Raw genomic sequence first — 21,210 nt, forward strand, 5'->3', positions numbered from 1 at the left:
ATCTCACCGCTGAAACCCCCATAGTGCAAAAATCGTAACTTGAAAAAAAAAATTCTTAACCCTAAAGAGAAAAAATATTGAGCGCGGAGAGATCGTTAAAAAGCTGTAAAAAACAAAGCGCCGCTGGTATAGTTCCTTTAATAACGGCAATAACCCTGACGTGAACCGCTTTGAAAAAAAGCCAGCGGCAGCGGCAGACATTCACCGCAGATGAATGGATACATCCGAAAAGCGAGGGAGAGTACGAACCCCGTGGAGCAATCGAATTTTATGATTCAAATCCACCCGCATCGGTTTTCTCCCCCACCTCTCGATATTTGTGTCGTCTTCCTGACCTACCGCAACTATATGTATATTCGAGAACCCTGTAACGCACAAGGGTTTTTTTTCCGAAAGAGCACGTGTTTTTTTTTCGATGAGTATCGTTCAGATTTATTATTGTATGGGGTGTTAAAGCGTGTAGTTCCTCTCATATCAAAAGATCGTTGAAAAAACAGTTTCTTTTTATTTGAATGGAGCGTAAATCTGTGGTACTTTTGAAAAGGGAGTATAAACAAGTCATTTAAAAATGTTTTCGAGATATTCGACGTTGTTCAATTTTCGTCGACATTGTTTTATCGTTGTATGCAACTTCCATTGATGTTCACAATGCATGTCGATGCAGCACAGAGTGAAAAGTTACGTACAGCGATGTTCGAAAAAACTTTGTCAACTTTTATCCAGCTCGATTAAAAATTATTAAAAAATTAGATTTCTCCACCTTAGACATACTGACGAATAAAATATTTATAGAAAATCGCTCGAGTTAATTTTTTTCTCGTAAAAACAACTGAAACGCATTACATCTATTCAGTTCGCTAAAAGCCAGCATTTCAACAAGACATCGCAATCACTTGAAAAAAAAAATATTCTTTTTACGAATGAACAGTCAAGCGTTATCTTTGAAGAGCAGTGCCGGCAGTTAATAAACTCTAAATAAAATTCGGAGGAGCGTAAAAGTGACGCCCCTTCGCAAAAAGAAAGAACACAAAGAGTGGAGTTGTCGCATCAGGTGAGAAAAATTCAGTGCTCTTTTTTTAAAAGCCAGCGCGCGTAGGCATTAGAGAAAAATCCACGAGTCAACATCTCCATTTCAAAGACACCTGTCATTCCCAGCAGCAGCAGCTTGTCGCTCTCCCCCTCTCTCTTTCTATCTTTCTCTCTCTGCGTCGAGTGCTTTGCCCCCTAAAAATTGCGTCGTCCCTTTAAAAGAAAGGGGGACTACGAAATATGATCAAAACAAAACGGGGTAATCGGATCGCGCTCTTCTCTTTTTTTCTCCACGTCGAAGGGATGAGAGAAAGGCTGTTATTGCGTCATTTATCTTCTTCGATTAACAAGCTGATTCGCGAGAAGAAAAAAATTCGAGTCCGCGTGCTCGCGGTGTCTTTGGGCGAAAGACCGACGTAATATCGGCGAGCTCGCGCGGAGAACTGGTTTCTCCGTATACGCTGAAGACCGCCATGGAATTTCAACGCAGCAGCTGACCGACGCGGACTGCAAGCTCGGTCTGCAATTGCTCGAGGCTGCGCCGACGGATTTCGTGCTAAGCCAAGCTGACAATTAATTTTCACTGCTCTCGCAGCTCGATCCCGAATGGAATGGAACAATGGGAAAGCTGCAGCGAACACGTCAGAATATCCTAGCGGGAAAAATCGCCAAAATTTCATTGGAATAAGTAAATACAACGCGCATTCGAGTAATTTCTCGCTTTGTGTTTATTAAATAGCGTTGGGCCAGAAAATATTTTCAGCCTGCACAGGCTCGATCAAGAGAGAAATATTTGAGATTCACAGGCACTCTAGGAAGAAAACAAACCGTACAGCTATCGGCATCCAGTGAATCCGCGGTATTTGCAGGAGGCTAAACTCCACCGCCGCCCGCTTTTTTCTCCAGGCGCAAAAAAAAAGCGAAAATACCAATCGTCGATATACCACTTATTATTCAAATATGAGAAAAATAAGAGCGCAGCGCCCCACGGGATTGTGTACGTTTGAAATCCCCAGAGCACGCGCGCGCGCGACGGCGAGAGACTTTGACCGAGTTTTCAAGCTTGCCCTGGACGACCTCGCGCGAGCGCAGAATGAAGCTTCCCTCTCTCTCCCTCTCTCTCTCTCTCTCTCTCTCTCTCTCTCTCTCTCTCTCTTTGAACGAGCGCCAGGTGGTCGTATAGCGATTTTTCTTGGAAATTTATGCGCGCCGATTCGCGGAAAAGTGAAAGGATTATTATCCCGCTCCCGACGACGACGCTGTTGTTTATTTTTTTTTTTTAACAACTACACGTGACGTTTTATAGCCCGCGGCTAAAAAAGCAGAGCCGCTTTTACTTCTCGCGCGCGGGATACCAAGATTGATGAGTTTGCCCGCTACAAAAAAATATATGTTGACGGATTAATTTTATAAACGCAGTAGAGGTTGCATTTATCAGAATTCTACGTTGATCCACATTATACAATATTCGTGCTTAGGTAATTGTCTAATTTGAATAAACATTTAACAGTAGTTCAGGCATAAATTAATTTCAATTAGATGTTTGTTATACACTCGCGATTCACTAAATATTCAAGCCAAGCCAAATTGAATTTTAAACATTTCTATCACTGTGTGGCATATCATTGTCGCGAGCGAGTCAGCAAATGAAATGTTTACATGAATTTCAGATGTTAATTTAAATTTCCATCGATTATAAGTAGTTCATAATTTCTTGTGATCACGTGCTTTCATAATTCCTAACTATATTTTGAACCATTGCAAACAACATTGTTTGACTGAGAAACCAAGACGTTTGTGTCAAATAATCTATATTGTTCGATTATGAGTGCGACAAGTCTGAGAGAATCCTACGAATGAATCGAACAATTTTTCAGTAATCGGTCACAAGATTTAGTAGTTGATCTATATCCATTGCTATTTACATTAGCACACAGGCATATTTTTCATAACCATAACCATAGTTTTTCAATGTTTTGTTGCTATGACAGTTTTTTAAGTTCTTCGTGTCGTTTATTGACACATGAAAATTTTCACATATTTCAACGAACCCTCAAAAATGCTCAAAACCTCAAAATCTAGCAAATCTAAAACTGCTCGCATTAAATAAAGTCGCGCCAAGAAACATGTACCTAACCTCAAAATTTCAAACGTAATCTCACTAAAATCTAAAAGCATTACAACCTCGGACAACAATAATGCACTCAATTCAAAGAAAAAAAGGTGTGTGTACAGGAGGGAAGGGAGGGGAGGCGGGAGATTTGAAACGCTCACATATATATAGCAATTGCGCACCTTCTCGCTCGCTAGCGCGCGCTAATTCCCGTCATTACCGTCGTTACGCTGGGGCATGCCTCTCTCTCTTGCGCGCGCGCGCGCGCGATGGTATCGAGCGATAAGACTTATACTTTTTTTTCTTGCTTTGAGCCGCGCATCGCGTGCAAAAGCACTTTTCTAAATGCCAAGGCGCGCGCGCGCGAGCCAGCGAGCGATAGGCTGCGACGATAATGGGCTCGAAGAGCGAACGTTCGGATTATGTAAAACTGCGCGAGCGCGCATGGCTTCGCTTCTTTTCTTTTTTTTTTTTTTTTCTTGCGATGTAAGGTGCTTGATATGTACGGAGTTTTCAAGTCGGGTACTTAATTGAGCTCGGATCGGAGACGAAAGTTGCGCTTTAATTTTCGCGCGACACTTTCAATTCGATTTGCGCGGAGAAAAAAAATGACCGATTGCGAGTGGCTTTAAGATACGCGCGCAATTAGTCACGAATTGCACACACGATCATTACGTGTACTGGAAAAACCGATTGTACGTGCGAGTTAGAAAGAGAGAATCTCGCACGTGGCTATTCTACGTTTGCATCTGCAAAGAATATCTCGACAGAAAGACGGCATATTGTGATTAGATAGTTGAATATAGGTAAAAAAAAATGCGCGCCGATGAAAGCAGTACTGAACGGAAAATTTCAAGGCAATCAAACCGAACGGCCCTTCGTTCGTCTTTTTTTCTTTCTTATTACATGTCCCGTAAAGGATATAACCACATGGTTTGAAAGAAAAGGGGGTAAAGGTAGGTACAAGCGCGTCTATACATCTACTTATCAACGCATATCAACAAACTTTATGAATACAGTGAGTTCGATTGGTGAATGCGCGCGATGCGCCTGTAGCATATGCTCGCAAATTGCCAAGAGCCTGCTTCTGCTGCTTTGCGGTTTTCTAAAATTACGCGCTGCTTGTATCTCTTTACGTAACGAGCGTACGTGAATGTACGTGTATGCGTGTGTGTGTGTGTGTTGTTAAAGGTGATCGGTGATTTTTAATTACCTTAATGATGGTCAATTGATATGAATTTTTTTTTCTTCTTCTGGAGTTGTAAATTGTTTTCTGGGCACGGCGCACTGCGTGTGAATTATCGCTACTCTTCGTGATGTTTTTTTTTTTCGTTATATCGAGATGAACGACTGCGTATTGTTCAAAATTGTATTAATCGCTTCTTACCATCAATTTTTTTTACAAAGGACAAAATTCCTGGTTCTGAAATCCGACTGAATTTCTTTTTTCTTTTTTTAGACAAAATAACTCTCATCACAAAAGAAAGCCTCGAATTCAAATGCAGCAAACATTCCCAGCGCGGATAACGCTCGCAAATACTTCCAAATACTAAAAATACTTCAAAAACAACCCCTAGAAAAAAAGAAAGAAAAAAACATACTCTCAAGAAGAATTAAAAGAGAAAAAGAAATTGCTCTGTCCGTCAGCTGTGGCAGCCGTCGACTTTTGTTAGAGAAAGAGAGCGTATGCGTGCTACGACGACGACGACGACGACGACGACGACGACGACGACGAGTGTATGTCGATCGTATTCACGCTTATGCATGCATGTGTGCGCGCCACCCGTATAATGGGGCCCCGGCGAAATATAACGCATGACATCAGCCAAAGCCGACGGCTGCGCGAGCTTCAACGTTCTTTTTTTTTTCTTTTTGCGCGCGCGTGTGCAACACCGTAGAGAATTGGAAACGCTAGATGCGTGGAATTTTTGGGTGGCGGCCAGGTATTGCACCGATTGGCTGTTTTATTGAGTGCCGGGCACGCAAATTCGGATGCCTTTTTTTGGCATTTATCTCTCGCTGATTTATTCGTATTTCCTTTTCGTCTGATCATTACGGATTGTAATTATAAATGTTATTTTGTAAGGGAGAGTGAAATTGGATTTTCAGAGCTGTATCGAATTTCAGATGTTGTTATTTATAATTGTAATGCTCAGCATCGGATGTAACTTACAATGCCAATAAATTTTTGTACGATAGGTGAAGATCTAGGGGGACCGCCATTTTGTATTGATCTAAGCTTACTAGATGCGAACAGTAGGAAATATTAAATTGCATTGGCACGATAATTTAAAATTAACTTTTGCGATTTTTGTCCAAATGTCTATTAACTTTGGAAATTTTTTTTGTTGCAAGAATAAAAAAGTAAATTGTGTATATCCATGCTTTCCACAATGTATATCTCCAAGACATTCCAGGATAATATAGTGAATTTCCATGTCTTTTTCATAAGAATGCATAATAAGAAATAATTATTTTATTCGTGAATGACGTTATTTAAATAAAATGATTGCGAACGAATACCTTCATTTAAATATATAATTTCATACATTGTTATAAAATGTGCCTTTATAATCAAGTTACCATAAACAAAAATACGTGAATAATAAATTTTCCATCTGCAGATTAAAGACATTTCTTGCGATAACCACATAAAACATTTAAAACAATGTCTTCGACCGAGAAGGTCAATGTTTAAATTCGATCTCAATAACTCATAGTTACTCTAGATAAAGCTATTTTGAATACAATCGAGAAATCATCATACATTTCACAACATCTCTAAATAAAAAAAGGGTCGGCTGAGGTGATATAATTTGATATTCTAAATCCCTAGAGGTAAGTTATGTGGTGTTTATTGGATAATAGTGCCCTAAAATTATTTAATATCCTAATTACTATACAATTAACTTCTCACTTTACATTCTTAAAAGATCTTTCGCGCATGAAAAAAATCCTTCAAAAGTCAAATAAAACAAAAGCATCAGCATTCATCAGGAAATCCTTGGAATAATCAAGACATAAAATTCATAACAAGATGAATAATTGTTACAATAAAAAGAGCAAGAAACCATCGGGACATATTTGTGTGCAAGACCGTCCCTCCCCCCCCCCCCCTCCCAAAAAAAAAGAAGAGTCAAACCAACGGGTTTTGGCGCACGCAGACTTGGTTTTCGACGCAAAATTTCGAATGCTACAGAGAACGTCCTTGACGGGATGGGAATAGCAAGGAGCCTCAGTCGCGAGTATATGACTCAGCTCCAAATCACTTTGAGCAATCATTATGTTCTCGTTTCTTTATGTCATCCTTTCTTGTTAACCTCGAACTTAGCGGATATGTGCTCAGTTCCCCCTACTTCTTTTATTCTGCCGCGATGATTCATCAGCCCCCTCCTCCCCCAGCCGAAAACCCTTATCCCTTTTGCTCCCGATATACATGTGTGTTCATCCGACGGAATGTACCGCGCAAATATTGACGCTTCGGTGCACAGACTTACGGATTCGTCTCCTCCTTCTGCGGGGACTTACCTGAAACATAAAGAAAAGTAACGGTTAGGTGAATATTCGTAAATAGTTTGACGTTGACATCGAAGCTACGCGCGCACGATAAGTCGTGTCGAAAGTTGAGATGTGCGAGGTATGGCACTGAATATTCATCTCCCCGTTGGGCCTACCGATAATAATAATAACAGCCGACTCGCAGAGCGCGAGGGATTGAATAGCCGCGGCAACTCAAGAAAACAAAACGGAAATTCCGATGGACGGTGGAAGAGGTCGCGGCGGCGAGATAGTTTCGCGCGCGCGTACACCTTCGGCGACGTGGTTTTTCGCGAATTTAATAACGCGCGCTCGCGACCGAGATGAGGGCACGAGGATCTTTGTATTCCGCTGCTGCTCCGCGAGCGAGAGTGCGGAATCGACGCAAGCGAGGCGGATAATTTATAGGTTACGAGCCATTAACCGTCGCTGCACGTGCCGCCGGTTTAAAAATAAGCCGCAGCGCGAGGGAAAACAAAAGAGCAGCAAATTGCTCTCCGGAGCCAAATTGATACGCCGACTTTATTATACAGAATCGGCCTTTATCAAGACATCAACGGTAATTGCGCGTGTGCGCGCGTATCGATCGGTAGAGCTTTCCGATGCGATCGGCGTTGCGCATCTCCGCGCGGCAGCATAAAGAACGAGAGCGGCGGATTTGACCATTCGTACGCTTTTGTTTTCCGCGGCATCGCCGTCGTGTGTACCTTGGCTTCCGTGTCGAAAATTCGTTTACTCCCGCGGGGCCACGAGGATCGAATTACGTTGTATTGCAGGTAACGGCGGGCTTGGAAGCGCGTTTCCCGGACGGCTATCCAGGGTCGTATAAATTTTAAAGTGCGACTTGGGGATAAGGTCAAGCAGACGGCCGTCGCCGTCGCGCGGCTATATATTCCGCGTGTTCTTGAGAAAGTGCGCTCGGCGCGGAACGCCGTTGCCGATAGGTCGAGATTACGCGAAAGATTATTCATTGCCGAATTTCCCTTCGACTTGTTACAACTCGGCTAGTTGTTTCGCACTCGAAAGCCCGTACAGCGCATACGCGACTAATAATATCAGGCCAGTGAAATGCACGCAAGGAAACAAGAGAAAAAATGTACGCGTAGGAACGCCGACGACAGCGACGCGACGTCCCAATTTTCCGGGGTTTCTTATCACAGCTCTTATCGGCGTGTCAAGGTCCCTCTCTCCCCGGGAACGTTGGTTTTTTGCTTCTCTTATCGCCGAGCTGATTCATTCCGGCGTGGATTGTTTACGCGAGGTGGACCGCGTTAATAATGCAGTAGCAGCAGCAGCAGCAGCAGCAGCCGCTGCGATCGGCTGCGCGAGATAAGCGCGACAAAACGAGACCTCGGGCGCACGCGTTTAGCGTCGCAGACGCAGCGCACGCGAGAGGGGCCGATCGACCCACACGGCGGCGGGCCCGCGCGAAGGAGGAAAGCCGAGAAACAGAAATTAATAGCCGTTCGGCGCATCGGGAGAGCGAGAGCGCGCCGTGATGTAAGCCGTCTAGACGCGCGTTACGCATTGGGCAAGAGATAGGCCTGCGAATCGTCGGGCTCGATAACCGCGGGGCGGAGGCGAGAGCCCGGCCTTTATTTTTGGTACTCGCGCGAGATGTTGAATGGGCCGACGCCGGCGGAGCGCTTATTTTTAGAGACAAACACGCGCGCGCCTCGATCCTTATACTTCGCTTTATCTCCAGCGGGTAAAAATAATGCCGTCGCGCTCGGACAGGTAGTCGGGCCGCAGTTGCGCGCCGGGTCGATAACGCAATTAGCAGCTGCGCGCGGCCAGCGAAGCCGCGGCGTCGTCGCCTCGTCCGAGGGCCGAAAAAGCGGCGGCGGCGGCGCCGCGAAGCTTTCTCTCGGGGCCGCGTATCGCGCGATGATCGGCGAAGCGGAGCGGCGGATCGGCGCGCGCTGGCGCAGTCGCGCGTAAATAATGCAGTCGCCGGAGCGGAGCAGCGCCACCCGCAGCTGTTAATTCTATGCCGCCGACGCCGTCGCGCGTGCACGCCGCTCGCGCGCTAAGCCTGGGGATTATTCCTGGCGCGGGCGTATTTTTATCGTCCTACACACGCTCGAGCGCGTGTGCGCGAGCCGCCGGCCGAGCTCGCGCTCGCGACGGCGCGGAGCCTTTTCCGCTCGCTCTCTCCGTTGACACTTGGGCCGCGCGCGGACGTCGGACGGCTGCGCGCGGCGAAGCCGAATCGACCGATCGCGGAGGCGGAGAGGAACGCCGCGCACGTCGAGTTAGCGACACGAGCTGTACGCCCGAGCTCCTTCCAGTGCGCAGCTTGTCAAGGTCACACTTCGAGGTTATTGCTCTGCAAATCATTTTCGCGGCGAGCCGACGGAGGCCAGCAAGTTTCGTCGTATTTTCAAACGAAAATTCCAACTTCCGTCGAGAGTCCGCGAGTCGCTTCAATTATAAACTCGTGCGCGCTCAAGTAAACGCACGCTTGCAGGCACTTTTCGGAGGCACATCGGAAAAGTGGGTTAACGAGTTTTCTACACGACAATCGTATCCGAGGCGGCTCTGTCTCTACGCAACGATCGTTCAATAAACGTAGTGCTACTCTCCGACGCATACGTGTATAGTGTACTTTGACTACGAAGCAGCTATATACACACTGGCACATGGCATCCTATGAAGCTTTTAATAAGCTTTATGATGAGAGATTACAAAACGGCTATTAAATTCCAAGTATTATTCGGGGTCAGTGTCCTTGAAATTCTATTACGTAATTGGCAAGTCGCTTCGCCTCGTTGTCCGGGGAGCCGGCATTCGGAAATCGCTGCCTGGCAAAGCTGCATTAATCGGCAATTTCAGGGGAGAAAAAGGCGGAATTGCGTTACGCGGCTGTATATGCTACGCGAGCGAGTTGGCGCGCACGAATGCGCGTGCGTGCGCGCGGAGAGGCGTGTCGAGGGAACGAGCGAGCGAGAGACGGCGGCGCGCTCGTGGGTATTACGAAATCGCGAGACAAGTGGGCCAGAAAGAGAGAAGACGAGCTCGCTCGACCGGCTCTTTTTCTCTCCTCTCTCTCGCCCTTCCTTTCTCGCTCTCTCCTCTCGTCGTCGTCGTCTTTTTTTCCGCGCGGAATTCCCCGCACCGCGCGCCACGGGGCTTTTGTTCTCGCCCGTCGATCCACGTTGCACTTTTTTTTTCTCTCTCTTCCCCATCCTCTTTCGCCTGGTTTTTGACCGGCACGTTCGCCGAGCGAAGCCGAGCATTTTTTCGACGCAGTGATTATAGTCGCAGGCGTCGTGGCGTCTCGGTAAACGCGAATCGAGGAACGTTGATTGCCCGCCGGCCAAGGCGCAGCTGACCAGCGCTCGTTCGGCCTTCTCGCGCGCCGAAAATCATCCAGGCCCGGCAGCCGGTGTTCCGCGCACATCTGCGTCGTCGTCGTCGTCAGTCTCGCAAGCCACATGAAAGGCAAACGCTGTGTGCTCGCTCGCCTGCGTTGTTGCGTGCCGTGTGTCCTTGTCGCGGCGGCGGCGACATTTCGTGCATCGTTGCCTCTAGTTACACACGTACTCGCAGCGCGCACACGCGCTCGCGCGCGCGCACGGAGCTCGTTGTCCGCACAAGCCCTGTGGTTTTATAACCGCCGTGGCCTTTGCTCCTTTCTCCCTCTCGCAGAGAGAGAGAGAGAGAGAGAGAGAGAGAGAGAGAGAGAGAGAGAGAGAGAGAGAGAGAGAGAGGCCGCAGGCATGAAACGAGAAAAAAAAAGAAACGATTTACGCACGCTAAAGCCCCCCTTAAAAAAAAATATCGCTGTTTTCCTTTTTTTTTTTGCTACTACGGGTTATACAGTTCCTTTTTTTTGGAGTTGTAAATCCATCGCACGGGTATACAGACGAAAAAAAGGCGCTTTAGTGTTATTATTACTGCTATTATCGTGGACGTCGATGTGTAAGTGCAATTGCGTAACGGCAAAATCATTCGCGGGTTATTATCACTTACGTAACGGATTGGATTGATCTCGCGAAGCAAGCATGTGCGGACACTCGCAGGTGGTTCTACTAAAGCGTTCGGTTATTTATTTATATATAGTTGATTATGCGGGATGAGGCCGCGAAAATGAGATCGATTGGTTTATCGCGACTAGATAAATCGTTGGCTCAATTAACGAGATAGAGCAGCGAATGTCGAAACAAGTGCTGCATCATCCTCGCGTATAATATCGATGTCAACGAACCTTGGTATATACAAAAGAAACAACACTTCGTCATAATACTCGATCCCCTTCTTTAGGAGGCCATTATAATTGAATGATTCGCGTCGAGTTACACGAGCGCCGACAAGTTTTTTTATTTGCGCCTCCCCAACGCAACTTTGAAAAATTCCCGGAGTTCTCCCTCCCTCCCTCCCTCGCTCGTATATAAGGCACGTCGTCGTCGCGTGCCACCACGCGTGCGCCACTGCAGCACACGCAGGTGAGCATTATAAAAAACTTAAAAGGGGACTCTCTCTCTCATAATAGCCTCCTTTTCAATTCAAAGATTCCAGCCGACACCTTGCAATTCCTTTTTCTCCTTTCCGAGTATTAAATTACAATCGTATTCCTTTTTACGATTTGGGAAGGAGCACTTTTGTTTTGCCGCGCGCGTCGGTGTATAATAGTGTCAAGGTTGCTCGGCGCCGATGATGCACTCTTTATTGTTCGAACAACAAGCGTGCGTTCGACGCAGATACGCATCGCGGATGATTTGCATATTCGCGTCCGCCTCTCCCGCTGGCGACGTAAGTTTCGGGAAAACTTGCCTCTCGAACTCAATTCTCGCCGCGCGTCGCCGCTGGAAAATGTTCGCCGTTTTTCAAAATAGCCGTCGCTCGAGACTCCTAAAAGCTTTCCAAAAACAATGCTAGCACGAGACGCCGACGATTAAGCTTGCGCGTTGAAGGAAAAAAAAAAACGAGAGAGAAAGAGAGATAAACATCCCCGCAAAAGAGGCATCATTATCGGTATACACGTACACACAAGTCGCCTTTAAAGATGCGAGAATGCCACGGCAGATAAGTACAAGCATTTTATCAGCCGCGCGACCTCATTTTTTTTCTCCTCCTGATGATATAGGAAGAAAAAAAGAAGGTGCGTACCCATTACATACAGAGAGAGACTACTGGGTTATCGCGTCAGAAGTTTGGAAATCCGAGTGCTTGATCGATATGGGGGGAGAGCGGTATTTTTTCCCGTGACAGTCGAGGATATTGATGTTTCGATCCAACTTTTCGCGTGAAATTTCCCTTTTTCGTACTCGTCGCGATCGTGGAAACCCCACTCGATGATCCAAATGAACACACGAGGGAGATTCTCACTTGCCACTGCAGTCGTTCAACTCTTTTTCAGCAGACAGCTCATCTATGATTCACGCGCGATGCTGAGACGGACGGTCCAGAGCATTTTTCGAACTAGGTGCCGCGCGACGTCTCTCGCTCGCGAAAGCGCAAGCAGTGCGATTTCGTTGGACATCGCGTTTTATCAAAATCGACAAGCTGAACAGCAGCGAATTGTTTGTCCCACGACTGCACGGCGACGGCGGCCATCAGCTCGCGGTGAGCGATTATGCGAAATTTTTTTTTTGCTCTCTTTCCTCACTCCGCGTGAAAAATCACGGCGCGGCGCGATCTTTATCGGCGTTGCGGCTGCGGGGACCGGTTCTCCCTTTTGTTTTCTGCATCGGCGAGTTTTTGCGCGCCTGCGCTCTGATAAGCTAATTGCCGGCTTCGAGCGTGCGTTTTTTCCCCCCTCCTCTCCTTTCGGGCGGGGATCGGGAGAGAGACGGGCATTTAAATTATAGGCTTTTGTCGAGGTTGTGCATTAGCGACCTTGAAATTATCGAGATTTGATTATGCCGAACGATAATTGTACGCAACGGTCTGATAAGGTTTCGATAATCAATATTAAATAACTATTCGCAGCGCGCAGACTCTCTCGAGTGCTTGATTTCATCAGCGCGAGATACGCACGCGGAATTTAAATGACTTGTTTAACACAACGCACTCCACCATGCCTTTTTGTTTGCACGAAGAAACGACAAATAAAGTCGCGACGTTGCTGAAGCTCTCGCGAAATGCTCGGCCGTGGAGAGCGCTGACATTTTCGACACTCGAATCACGAAACGCCGATGAATTATAGAAGGCCAAATATTTGCACGGCTTCCGCTAGATTTGCCCGTTTCGGTTTTCGAGGGATTGCGTTCTCGCGCAGGTGTGCGCCCACGCGCCCAACCCGAGACGTGGGACTACACCTTATTTCGGCTCGGTCGACTTGGATTCCTCCATTGTTTTGTTTAATGTAACGATTGCGTGCGAGATTCGGCAATTGGGATTCGTCTGGATGTATTTTGGGCTGGGTTAGGGGAGCGAACGGTGGAACGTCGACCGGGCGGCGTGATTCCGAATAGCGAGCAACTACGTTGACTCGGAACCTGAATGCAGCGATGATCGAAAACTCGCGCAGGGATCAGCATGAAATGAGCTCGACAAGAAAAAAAAAAGTGAAGAAACGCTCGCCTCACCTACATCATACCAGTGACCTATACACACCCATGAGTCAACGAAATGCCGAGCACACCGTCATCGCTTTTTCTTCTTCCGCTCACTCGCTCAAAGAAAATAGCTTTTATTTTCGCAGATACGTACACCATAGTCCTCCTTCTCTCCCGTGCATCATCGATCCTGCCTCCATCCCCTCTCCCGTCAGTAGTTTCCCTGGATTTTCTGCTCGTTTGGATAGACGACGAGGAGTTGGTGTAAACTTGGAACGCTCGTCGCAAGCAACGGAGATTGGGCGTATATTTATTTACGCGGCGCGCTCGCGGCGGCCTAGATTTTCGCACTTCAGTCCGGGCGCTACGCACACTTTTGCGATGGTCAAGTTTTCGGGGAGGTAAAAATAGAGCGAGAGCGTCTTCGCCCGGTACCTTGTTATACGCGTCTACGTCGTAGTTTGCAAATTCGTCGGGATCGTGAGCGATTTATGTTTCTTTTTTTACCGTGGCTTTCGAGTTCAATTTTCAAGCTGTCTGCTCAACGTGTCTCTAAACATAGGACTTTATGCTCTTGAAATAGGGTTCGAATATTTTGATCGCTCATTTTATGTCATTTTTTTTTTTTTTTTTTTTATTGAGGCAATTTAATTCATACAGAATTATTATGCTAAGTACAATACGAACACATTAATTGATACAGAAGGATTGTACATGTCTCAAGTTGCCTTTTCGTGTTTATGTGATTTCGTTCATTACAACGCAATTACAATGAGAGTTTACAATCACATAGAAAAGAGTATAGGATTTTACAGGTTTTTACGCAAGGGTTTAACAGAAAGACGTTGGAGGTGAGTGGTGGGGAGAATTTCATTTGTTGTAGATTTTTAAGAAGGGTTGAGCGGGGAATATTGTACAGAGGACAGAGCCAAAGTATGTGGTCTAAGTCTTGTGAGTCATGGCCACACGAGCAGTCAGCTGAGGTAAGGTTTATCTTGCTGAGAGAGGCATTTAGACTATAGTGGTCCGATCGGCATCTATTTATGGTGGTGATGATTGCCCTCGGTAAGTTTAAGCCGGAAAACCATGGCTTTGATTGAGGCGTAAAGTATTTTGTGAAGTATTTTTCACCTTTTGTTAGAGATTGTGCAATTAGAATGGAGTTAGTATTTTCAGTGGCAAGTTTCTTGTGTTTCTCTCTAAAATCAGTGTGTGGAATCGTGAAAAGGTTGTCAGGGTTTGACAGAGAGGCTTTTTTGGCTATTTCATCGGCAGTGTCATTGCCTTGAATGCCCGAGTGAGATGGGATCCAGAAGAAATAGATGCTGTTCGGGCTGAGTTTGGAAAATTCGAGAGTTTTTCTTTTGATTTCGTATATGTAGGGGTTGATTTGAACTGACATTTTGGCGTTTTTGAGAGAGAGTAAGGCACTTAGCGAGTCAGAGAAAATAGAGTAATTATGGGCAGGGTTTTTTAGAGCGATGTCAATAGCTAGCAGAATGGCGAGACATTCGGCGGTGAAAATGGAAGCAGTATTGTGCGAACTTATGGAGGAGGATATGTTCAAGGCAGGGCATATGCAGGCGCTGCCGGTTGAAGGAGAAAGCGGAGTCTTGCTGCCGTCGGTGAATATGGCAATCGAGTTATTTTTTGCGATTATGTTGTTTATTTCAGTGTTTGGGTAATTTTATGTCATAGAAATAATACTTTCAGTTTTTATCCTTTATTACAAGCATCTAAGTTAAATTAACTTTTTTTCAACGTGTAAAATTATGAATAACGGTTGTTCGAGGACTCGATCGATTTAAATAAAAATGTGTGATTATAGACACTGAATATAATGCGCAAAGAACAATAAAAAAAAGGGGAATTTGCAGTAGAAGCCCACCTTCACGTTATATATTCAAGCAGGTTACTCATATTTTCAGCTAATACAGAGGCTTAAGACTATCAATGTATTATCACGTTTTGCGATCCAGTTCGTCGATGAGATCGATACTGATGATCAAAAAAATTGTTGCATAACGTAATTGTCATTCGCTCGATAAGACAAAGCATTCGCGCAATGCGAAAAAGCTCAAAGACTCGCAATACTAACAAGAACGTGACGAAAAGAAAAATGGTTAACGACGAGATAACGAGAGAGAGGAAAGAGAATGAAAGCGAAAAAGGGAAAAGACAACGAGATATCAATTAACGATACAATTATGCGAGCAGCGGAAGAGAGAGAGAGAGAGAGAGAGAGAGAGAGAGAGAGAGAGAGAGAGAGAGAGAGAGAGCAGGCAGCTGAATAATAAACCGTTTCAAAAGTGGAGTAGGAGGATGCATGCGCGCATTGAAATCAAGCGAAAGGGAAAACCAGAGGCGAAAAGCTGCTGTTCTGAGTCACTATTACTTGATATTACGGATGATGCTTCTTTTTGTTTGCAATGCGCTTGGATTACGCAATGTTTATTGATCGATTTTTCCAACCTCGCGCGATCGCTTTACGCCTTTCGATCGGGGCATAAATCTGCGATCCGCAAAAAAAGAAAAAAAAATTACTTGGAAAAACAAGCGGCTAAAGATGTTGATAAAAATCCGAAATAAAAGTGGCCCAGCCGGCGCCGAAAAGGAGAGGAGGTGAAAAAGTGCTGAAATAAAAGAAAGCCGCGCGGAGAGCAGCAGCAGCGACCAAAGCGCAGCAGCAGTATTTTTGGCTTTTATCGCGACGCGGCACAAAGCTTCGCGCGAGAGCGACAAGATAAGACGCAGTCGTCTATCGGTGCCGGCTTTCGCTTTCTCGCTCGGCACCGAGAGACGAAAGATAAAAAAAATCCAAGATTCGTTTTTACACGTAACGCGAAAAGAAACAATCGCGTTTTTTTTCGCCGACGAATCCGCAATGAACTTTGTGTTTACGGAAAACTAGGTCCCTTTCTTGCGACTGTTACGGCTGATTGACGAGTGTGATAAACGTTATAATTAATCAAGCCTCTCTCTCGATTAGTCGCGAACGATAAAAAAGTGAAATTGATTGGCAAGCAACAACAGCGTGGTGTGCTTCGTTTATTGTTTTTGATAGCTTTTACAACTGTATGTAGCACACGCCTATGACTCCGTTTTTCAATCGACGTTTGATTGGCCCTCGAACGAAGCGCGAAGTTGAATGAATTGTTGTGTATTTTTTTTTACTATCTATACGTCCGTAGATGCACACATGCTATTTACTTTTCAATCGAATTCGAATTTGCACGGATTTCCGGCTATAGATTCCAAACAGTAGTTTTCCGAAATATATATACATACCAGAGATTTTGTTTGTGTTTTAGTCGAGATTTTTCATTTTCAAAAGAAGTAACATTAATCGAAACTATTGTATTTGCCGGTTACATACTTTCCCGAAGATTGAAAAGATCTATCGTGAGAATTAATGTTAAATATTCGATTAAAAATATAGAGTTTATAGGATTATTAATTATTCTCTCTGACACGGAACTCGAAATTGGTCTTGAAATATCCTTACTTGAGCTTAATTGGCCAAGTTTATACAGTCGCATTCCTTAAATTCTAATAATTTACGTTGCCGTAATTTTTTCATACATTTGCTCTATTTTTCTGATAACCTCAAATTTGCAAAGTAATATAAGGTGAAAAGCTACGTAGAGTTGTTCAAACACGACTTTCTTATCGACTTTTATCTGTTGCAAAGATTTTTGCTAAAAAATTGACATTCCATCCCAAAAATGTTTCAACGCAAAGAGATTTATAAACCGTTAGAGAGAGAGCAAAGGCAAAGATATACCACACATTTGGAAAAGTCGACTTGTGCTCTTCTTCTTCCTATACATCACAGGAAATGCTGTTCGACGGAGAAAAACGTTCCCATAGTTTTGCGCCCAAAACGCGCGTCCTCATTAACGCGCGTAGAATATAAATTTTTCAAAAATAAATCGCCCTCCTCGTCGTCGCAATTAGAGCGCGCACGCGTTCTCATGGCCTAAGCCTCGAAAAAAAAAAAAAGAAGAAAAAACCGGTCCCGCGTGTGACGAAGTCATTCTCTTCGCGCATCTGCATAGAGAGAAGAGAAAGCTACAACGTGACCCTGAGAGAGAGAGAGACGACCACCGACACCCGGCTTTTTGGAGTGAAATCGCGCTCGCGACAGCGGATAAAAAAAAGAGAGAGGCGCTGGGGCCTTTTTTCGTGGGGGGTTCCAGTTGCAAAAAGGATGTTTTCTTTTAGACGCCTCATCTATGAATTAAATTGAGTTTTCAAACTCGTTATTCTTTTCAAATGAGTTTCCTAGTCGCGCAAGTGTAACGCAATTGTTTATTTCAGATTCTTCTTTGAAACTTGGACCGATTAATGAGAGTAAAACTAAAAAAATGCAATTAACATATCAAGACCAATTAATATCGTATATCTCAATGGTTAAGTAATGAGCGAGATTTAATAACATAGAGTCACACGCACACACGCGCACGCGCACACATACACACACACGAGAGCATATAAACCGGTCAATCGACTATTAACTCAATTATCAGCGCGCCTCTCGCTCTCTCTCTCTCTCTCTCTCTCTCTCTCTCTCTCTCTCTCTCTCTCTCTCTCTCTCTCTCTCTCTCTCTCTCTCTCTCCAAAGTTTCCCTATCCTTGAACCTGAGAGACTCGAAAACCTGCTCACATCTACAAACTTTCTGTGCGTCTCGTGAAAGTGTTGCAGTCGAAAAAAATACCACTATCGTTGCAAAAATGAACGGAAAAAAAAGAAAAAGATAAAAAGAAAAATTCGCGAAAGAGGTCAGCGTACAAAAAAAAAAAGAGGCGAAGAGAATGGCGCTGTAACTCTCGCCATTGTCCCTCTCTCTTTTTCTTTCTATATACGAGATTCCTCTCGCGCTCGCTCGCTTTTTTTGCGCGACCGACTCGCGCGCGAGGGGTTTATTAAACTTCACGATGCGGACTAATTGATTTGGGATAATTGCTCGACGCGCGCTGTCGTCGTGGAATCTTTTTGTCGGTTTTGCGGCTGTTACAATTGTCGCGCGTCAATTAAAATCGATAAGTGCTTCTTATCAAAGTCAACCTAGCGGAACTGCGATGCGCTTACGAACGCGCGGATCGGCCAACGGGATGAGGCATTAGCCCATGCGAGAATGAGACAGAAAAGCTGAATATGCGCACGCGGAGAGCGAAAGTAAAAAAAGTTAAGAATGAGCTTGTTTACGGTCGCGTGATGATCATGCTGTTTCATTATAGAGGTCACCAATAGAAGCACGTGCTTCAGTCTGTTAGAGGAACAAAGGGAATCTTTAACACGCGATGTATTTCTTTTGATTCGAAACACGGCTGAAGTCTTAAATCCATAGGATTATTTGATTCGCCGGCTCGATGAAATCCTGCGAGGCAGGAGAACGTAATCGAGCCGCATTAATCGGGTTTGCATCGAAGCTCGTTACTAATAAACTACTATCGGACCGAGGAAGAAAATCGACGTCTCGCGTAAACTGGCCCTCGTGCCACAAACAAAGCAATCGCGACGTAACTTTATGAATGTCGGCGAGTGTAACGTATAAAAGTTGGCGGGCAAAGAGATAGAAAAAGCATTCATCCTTGGGGTTGGATGGAGAAAAGTTAGAGCGCCAAATTTCGCGCTTAGTGACCCTGAGAGAAAGGCGCGGAGTCGTTGGCGACGACGTCTGACGCAACTTGGCACGCCAAACAAGGGCATTTCGCACGACGTTCTTCTTCTGCTTTTTTCGGGCGGTTCACGAGCTATGAATTAAATGAAGGTTCGGGGTCGAAAACTTTTTTCGATTCTTCCCTTTTCCGCATTAGTTTTCCAGCAACGAAGTTGGGCGCTGAAAATCTTGACGGAAATTTCAAATGTGGCAGATACAGAGAAAAGTACTTGGAGTTCTCGGAGCTGCGTGGCACATTCGCGGAGAGCAGCGCTCGCAAAAAAGTTTTGCCGACCTGATTGTCGCGATTGTTGCACTGCAACTGGGCAAGGAAAAAAAAAATTTGAAAGCTTAACGCGCAGCCATGGAAAGCACAGGGTGTAATCTTTCTATCCTGCGGCGATTACAAAACCGTCGGACCGCGCCAATTTCATTCGGCAGGAGGGAACTTTTTTCGAAAGCGGGATAGTGGCCCGGCCCTCGAGTTCCCTGCGAGAGTTGCGTACAGAAACTCGCGCGAAAAATCTGTCGAATACACGGGGACGGCAATTCGACGAAGCCCGTCGCGAAAGTGCGCGGCCGCAAGTAACGTCCACGTAGACTCCCGAGGCGTCCGACGAGGCTGCAGGTCGAGCGAGCGAAATTTTCGGCACCTGCGCGCTGGTGACGGTGCGTTGTCCGGCACATACGCGCGCGCATGTGTGTGCGAGAGAGCGAGAGGCGAGGAGAAAAATTTCGGGACGAAAAACCGGTTGTGCCCGGCTCTTTCTCGCGTGTCTGCGTGTACGTATCGCTCTCTCTCTCTCTCTCTCTCTCTCTCTCTCTCTCTCTCTCTCTCACTCGACTCCGAGCCGGTTTTTCCTTGCCTCGTAACGAGCTATCCCGCGCGCTCCTCCCACCCCTTCAAGAACATGTTTCGAACTCTTGACTTTTCGACACGCTTTTCTACGAAATTACGGGAAAAAATCAAAATTCTTCTCTCGATTTTTCCATTTTTTCCCACGTGCACGATTATGTGGAGTTTTGGAGGATCGGACTAATTTTAATCGTTGCTTCGCGCCTTTCAAGTATTTTACTGATTGAACAGTGCCAATTATCGCAAAAGGATGCTGCCCGTAAAAATGTTCAACTTCCAGTCGACTGCGAACCCCGAGGACGAAAAAATTCTTAAAAGCCGCAGAAGAGTCTCGATAATAAATGTGACTAACGTCCTAAACAGGCCTTAACGAGGATGCAAACGCACACAACCGTAAGAAAAAGACATAGCTGCATCTATAAAACGCTAAATACCACATCGATCCCCTCGTTACACCTGTCTCTCCTTCTCGCAATTGTTTACACAATTGTTCTCGCTCTCTCGTCGCAACAATTCGCATGTACATATGGGAGTCGCGAGAGTGGCGCGCGCAACGTAAACACACTCACATTTTGTAATGATGCTGCATGTGATGCGCGTAGTCGATCGGCTGCTGCTGCTGCTGCTGCTGCTGCTGTTGCTGCTGCATCATTTGTTGCTGCTGCTGTTGCTGCTGCATTTGGGGAGTGTCCATGCTAGAAGCACCAAGGAGATTGGCACTCTCTCGGAACAGCGTGGCCACCTGCATCTTGGCGGTGCCTCCTTTTCGTTTCTCTGTCGCACACTTTATCACACTCTTTCCGCGTCACTGCCGGCCGATGCAACAATGCAACAACAACAACAACGAAACGAGGCGAACTGCGGTGCCGCCGGAGTGGCTTGCAAACGAAAAGAAAAAGCGCCGAAAAAATCAACCGACCGCATAAGACAGACAGCCCTCTCTCGTTCCCCGCCTGATTTTATATCTTGCAAACTGAAAACTGGCTGGAAAAATTGATGCTGATGCTGGTGGTCGTCGAACGATTAATAATAAGTACTGTGTGTCTCATCGCGCACACCTCAAAGACGCTGCTGCTGGCGAGCGGCGGCCACTACTACTACTACCACGAGAGAGCGACGAGAGAGCGCAGATCGTCGCTACGGCGGCGACGGCGGTGGCGGCTAAGCGGCATGGCCGCCAAGCGAGAGAGCGCGCACGGCCAGAGCCGAGAGAGAGAGAGAGCTCTCGGCGGGGGCGTAGCTCCGTCTCGCTCGCTCCCGCAGCCGCGCCGAGTTTTGCCCTTTTTCTATCGACGAGCGGCGCGCGCATGCACGTACACACGACGCGACTCCGTGAGCTGCTGTGCGCTCTCTCTCTCTCTCTCTCTCTCTCTCTCTCTCTCTCTCTCTCTCTCTCTCTCTCTCCCCCCCTACCTCCTTCTCGTGTGCGAGCCACAGGCATACACACCGACGGCGAGCCAGCTCGGGCTCTGCCTGCCTGCCTACTGCCTGCTTTTGTTTATCTCCAAC

At 46.1% G+C, this 21,210-nt stretch overlaps 1 protein-coding gene across 1 annotated transcript in view; it reads right to left on the minus strand.

Annotated features, from left to right (window-relative positions):
- The window catches only part of LOC131666365 (uncharacterized), a 57,899-nt gene extending 37,058 nt beyond the window's left edge, over positions 1-20,841 (minus strand). Inside the window, exon 1 of the mRNA XM_058938986.1 lies at positions 20,271-20,841. Within this exon, the coding sequence (XP_058794969.1) occupies positions 20,271-20,449 (179 nt within the window). The 5' untranslated portion in view covers positions 20,450-20,841. The remainder of the gene's footprint in view (positions 1-20,270) is intronic.
- Positions 20,842-21,210: the final 369 nt, after the last annotated feature.

This window comes from Phymastichus coffea, unplaced genomic scaffold, assembly GCF_024137745.1.
Source record: "Phymastichus coffea isolate CEN01 unplaced genomic scaffold, Cenicafe_Pcof_1.1 PCOF00058, whole genome shotgun sequence".
Taxonomy (NCBI): Eukaryota; Metazoa; Arthropoda; class Insecta; order Hymenoptera; family Eulophidae; genus Phymastichus; species Phymastichus coffea.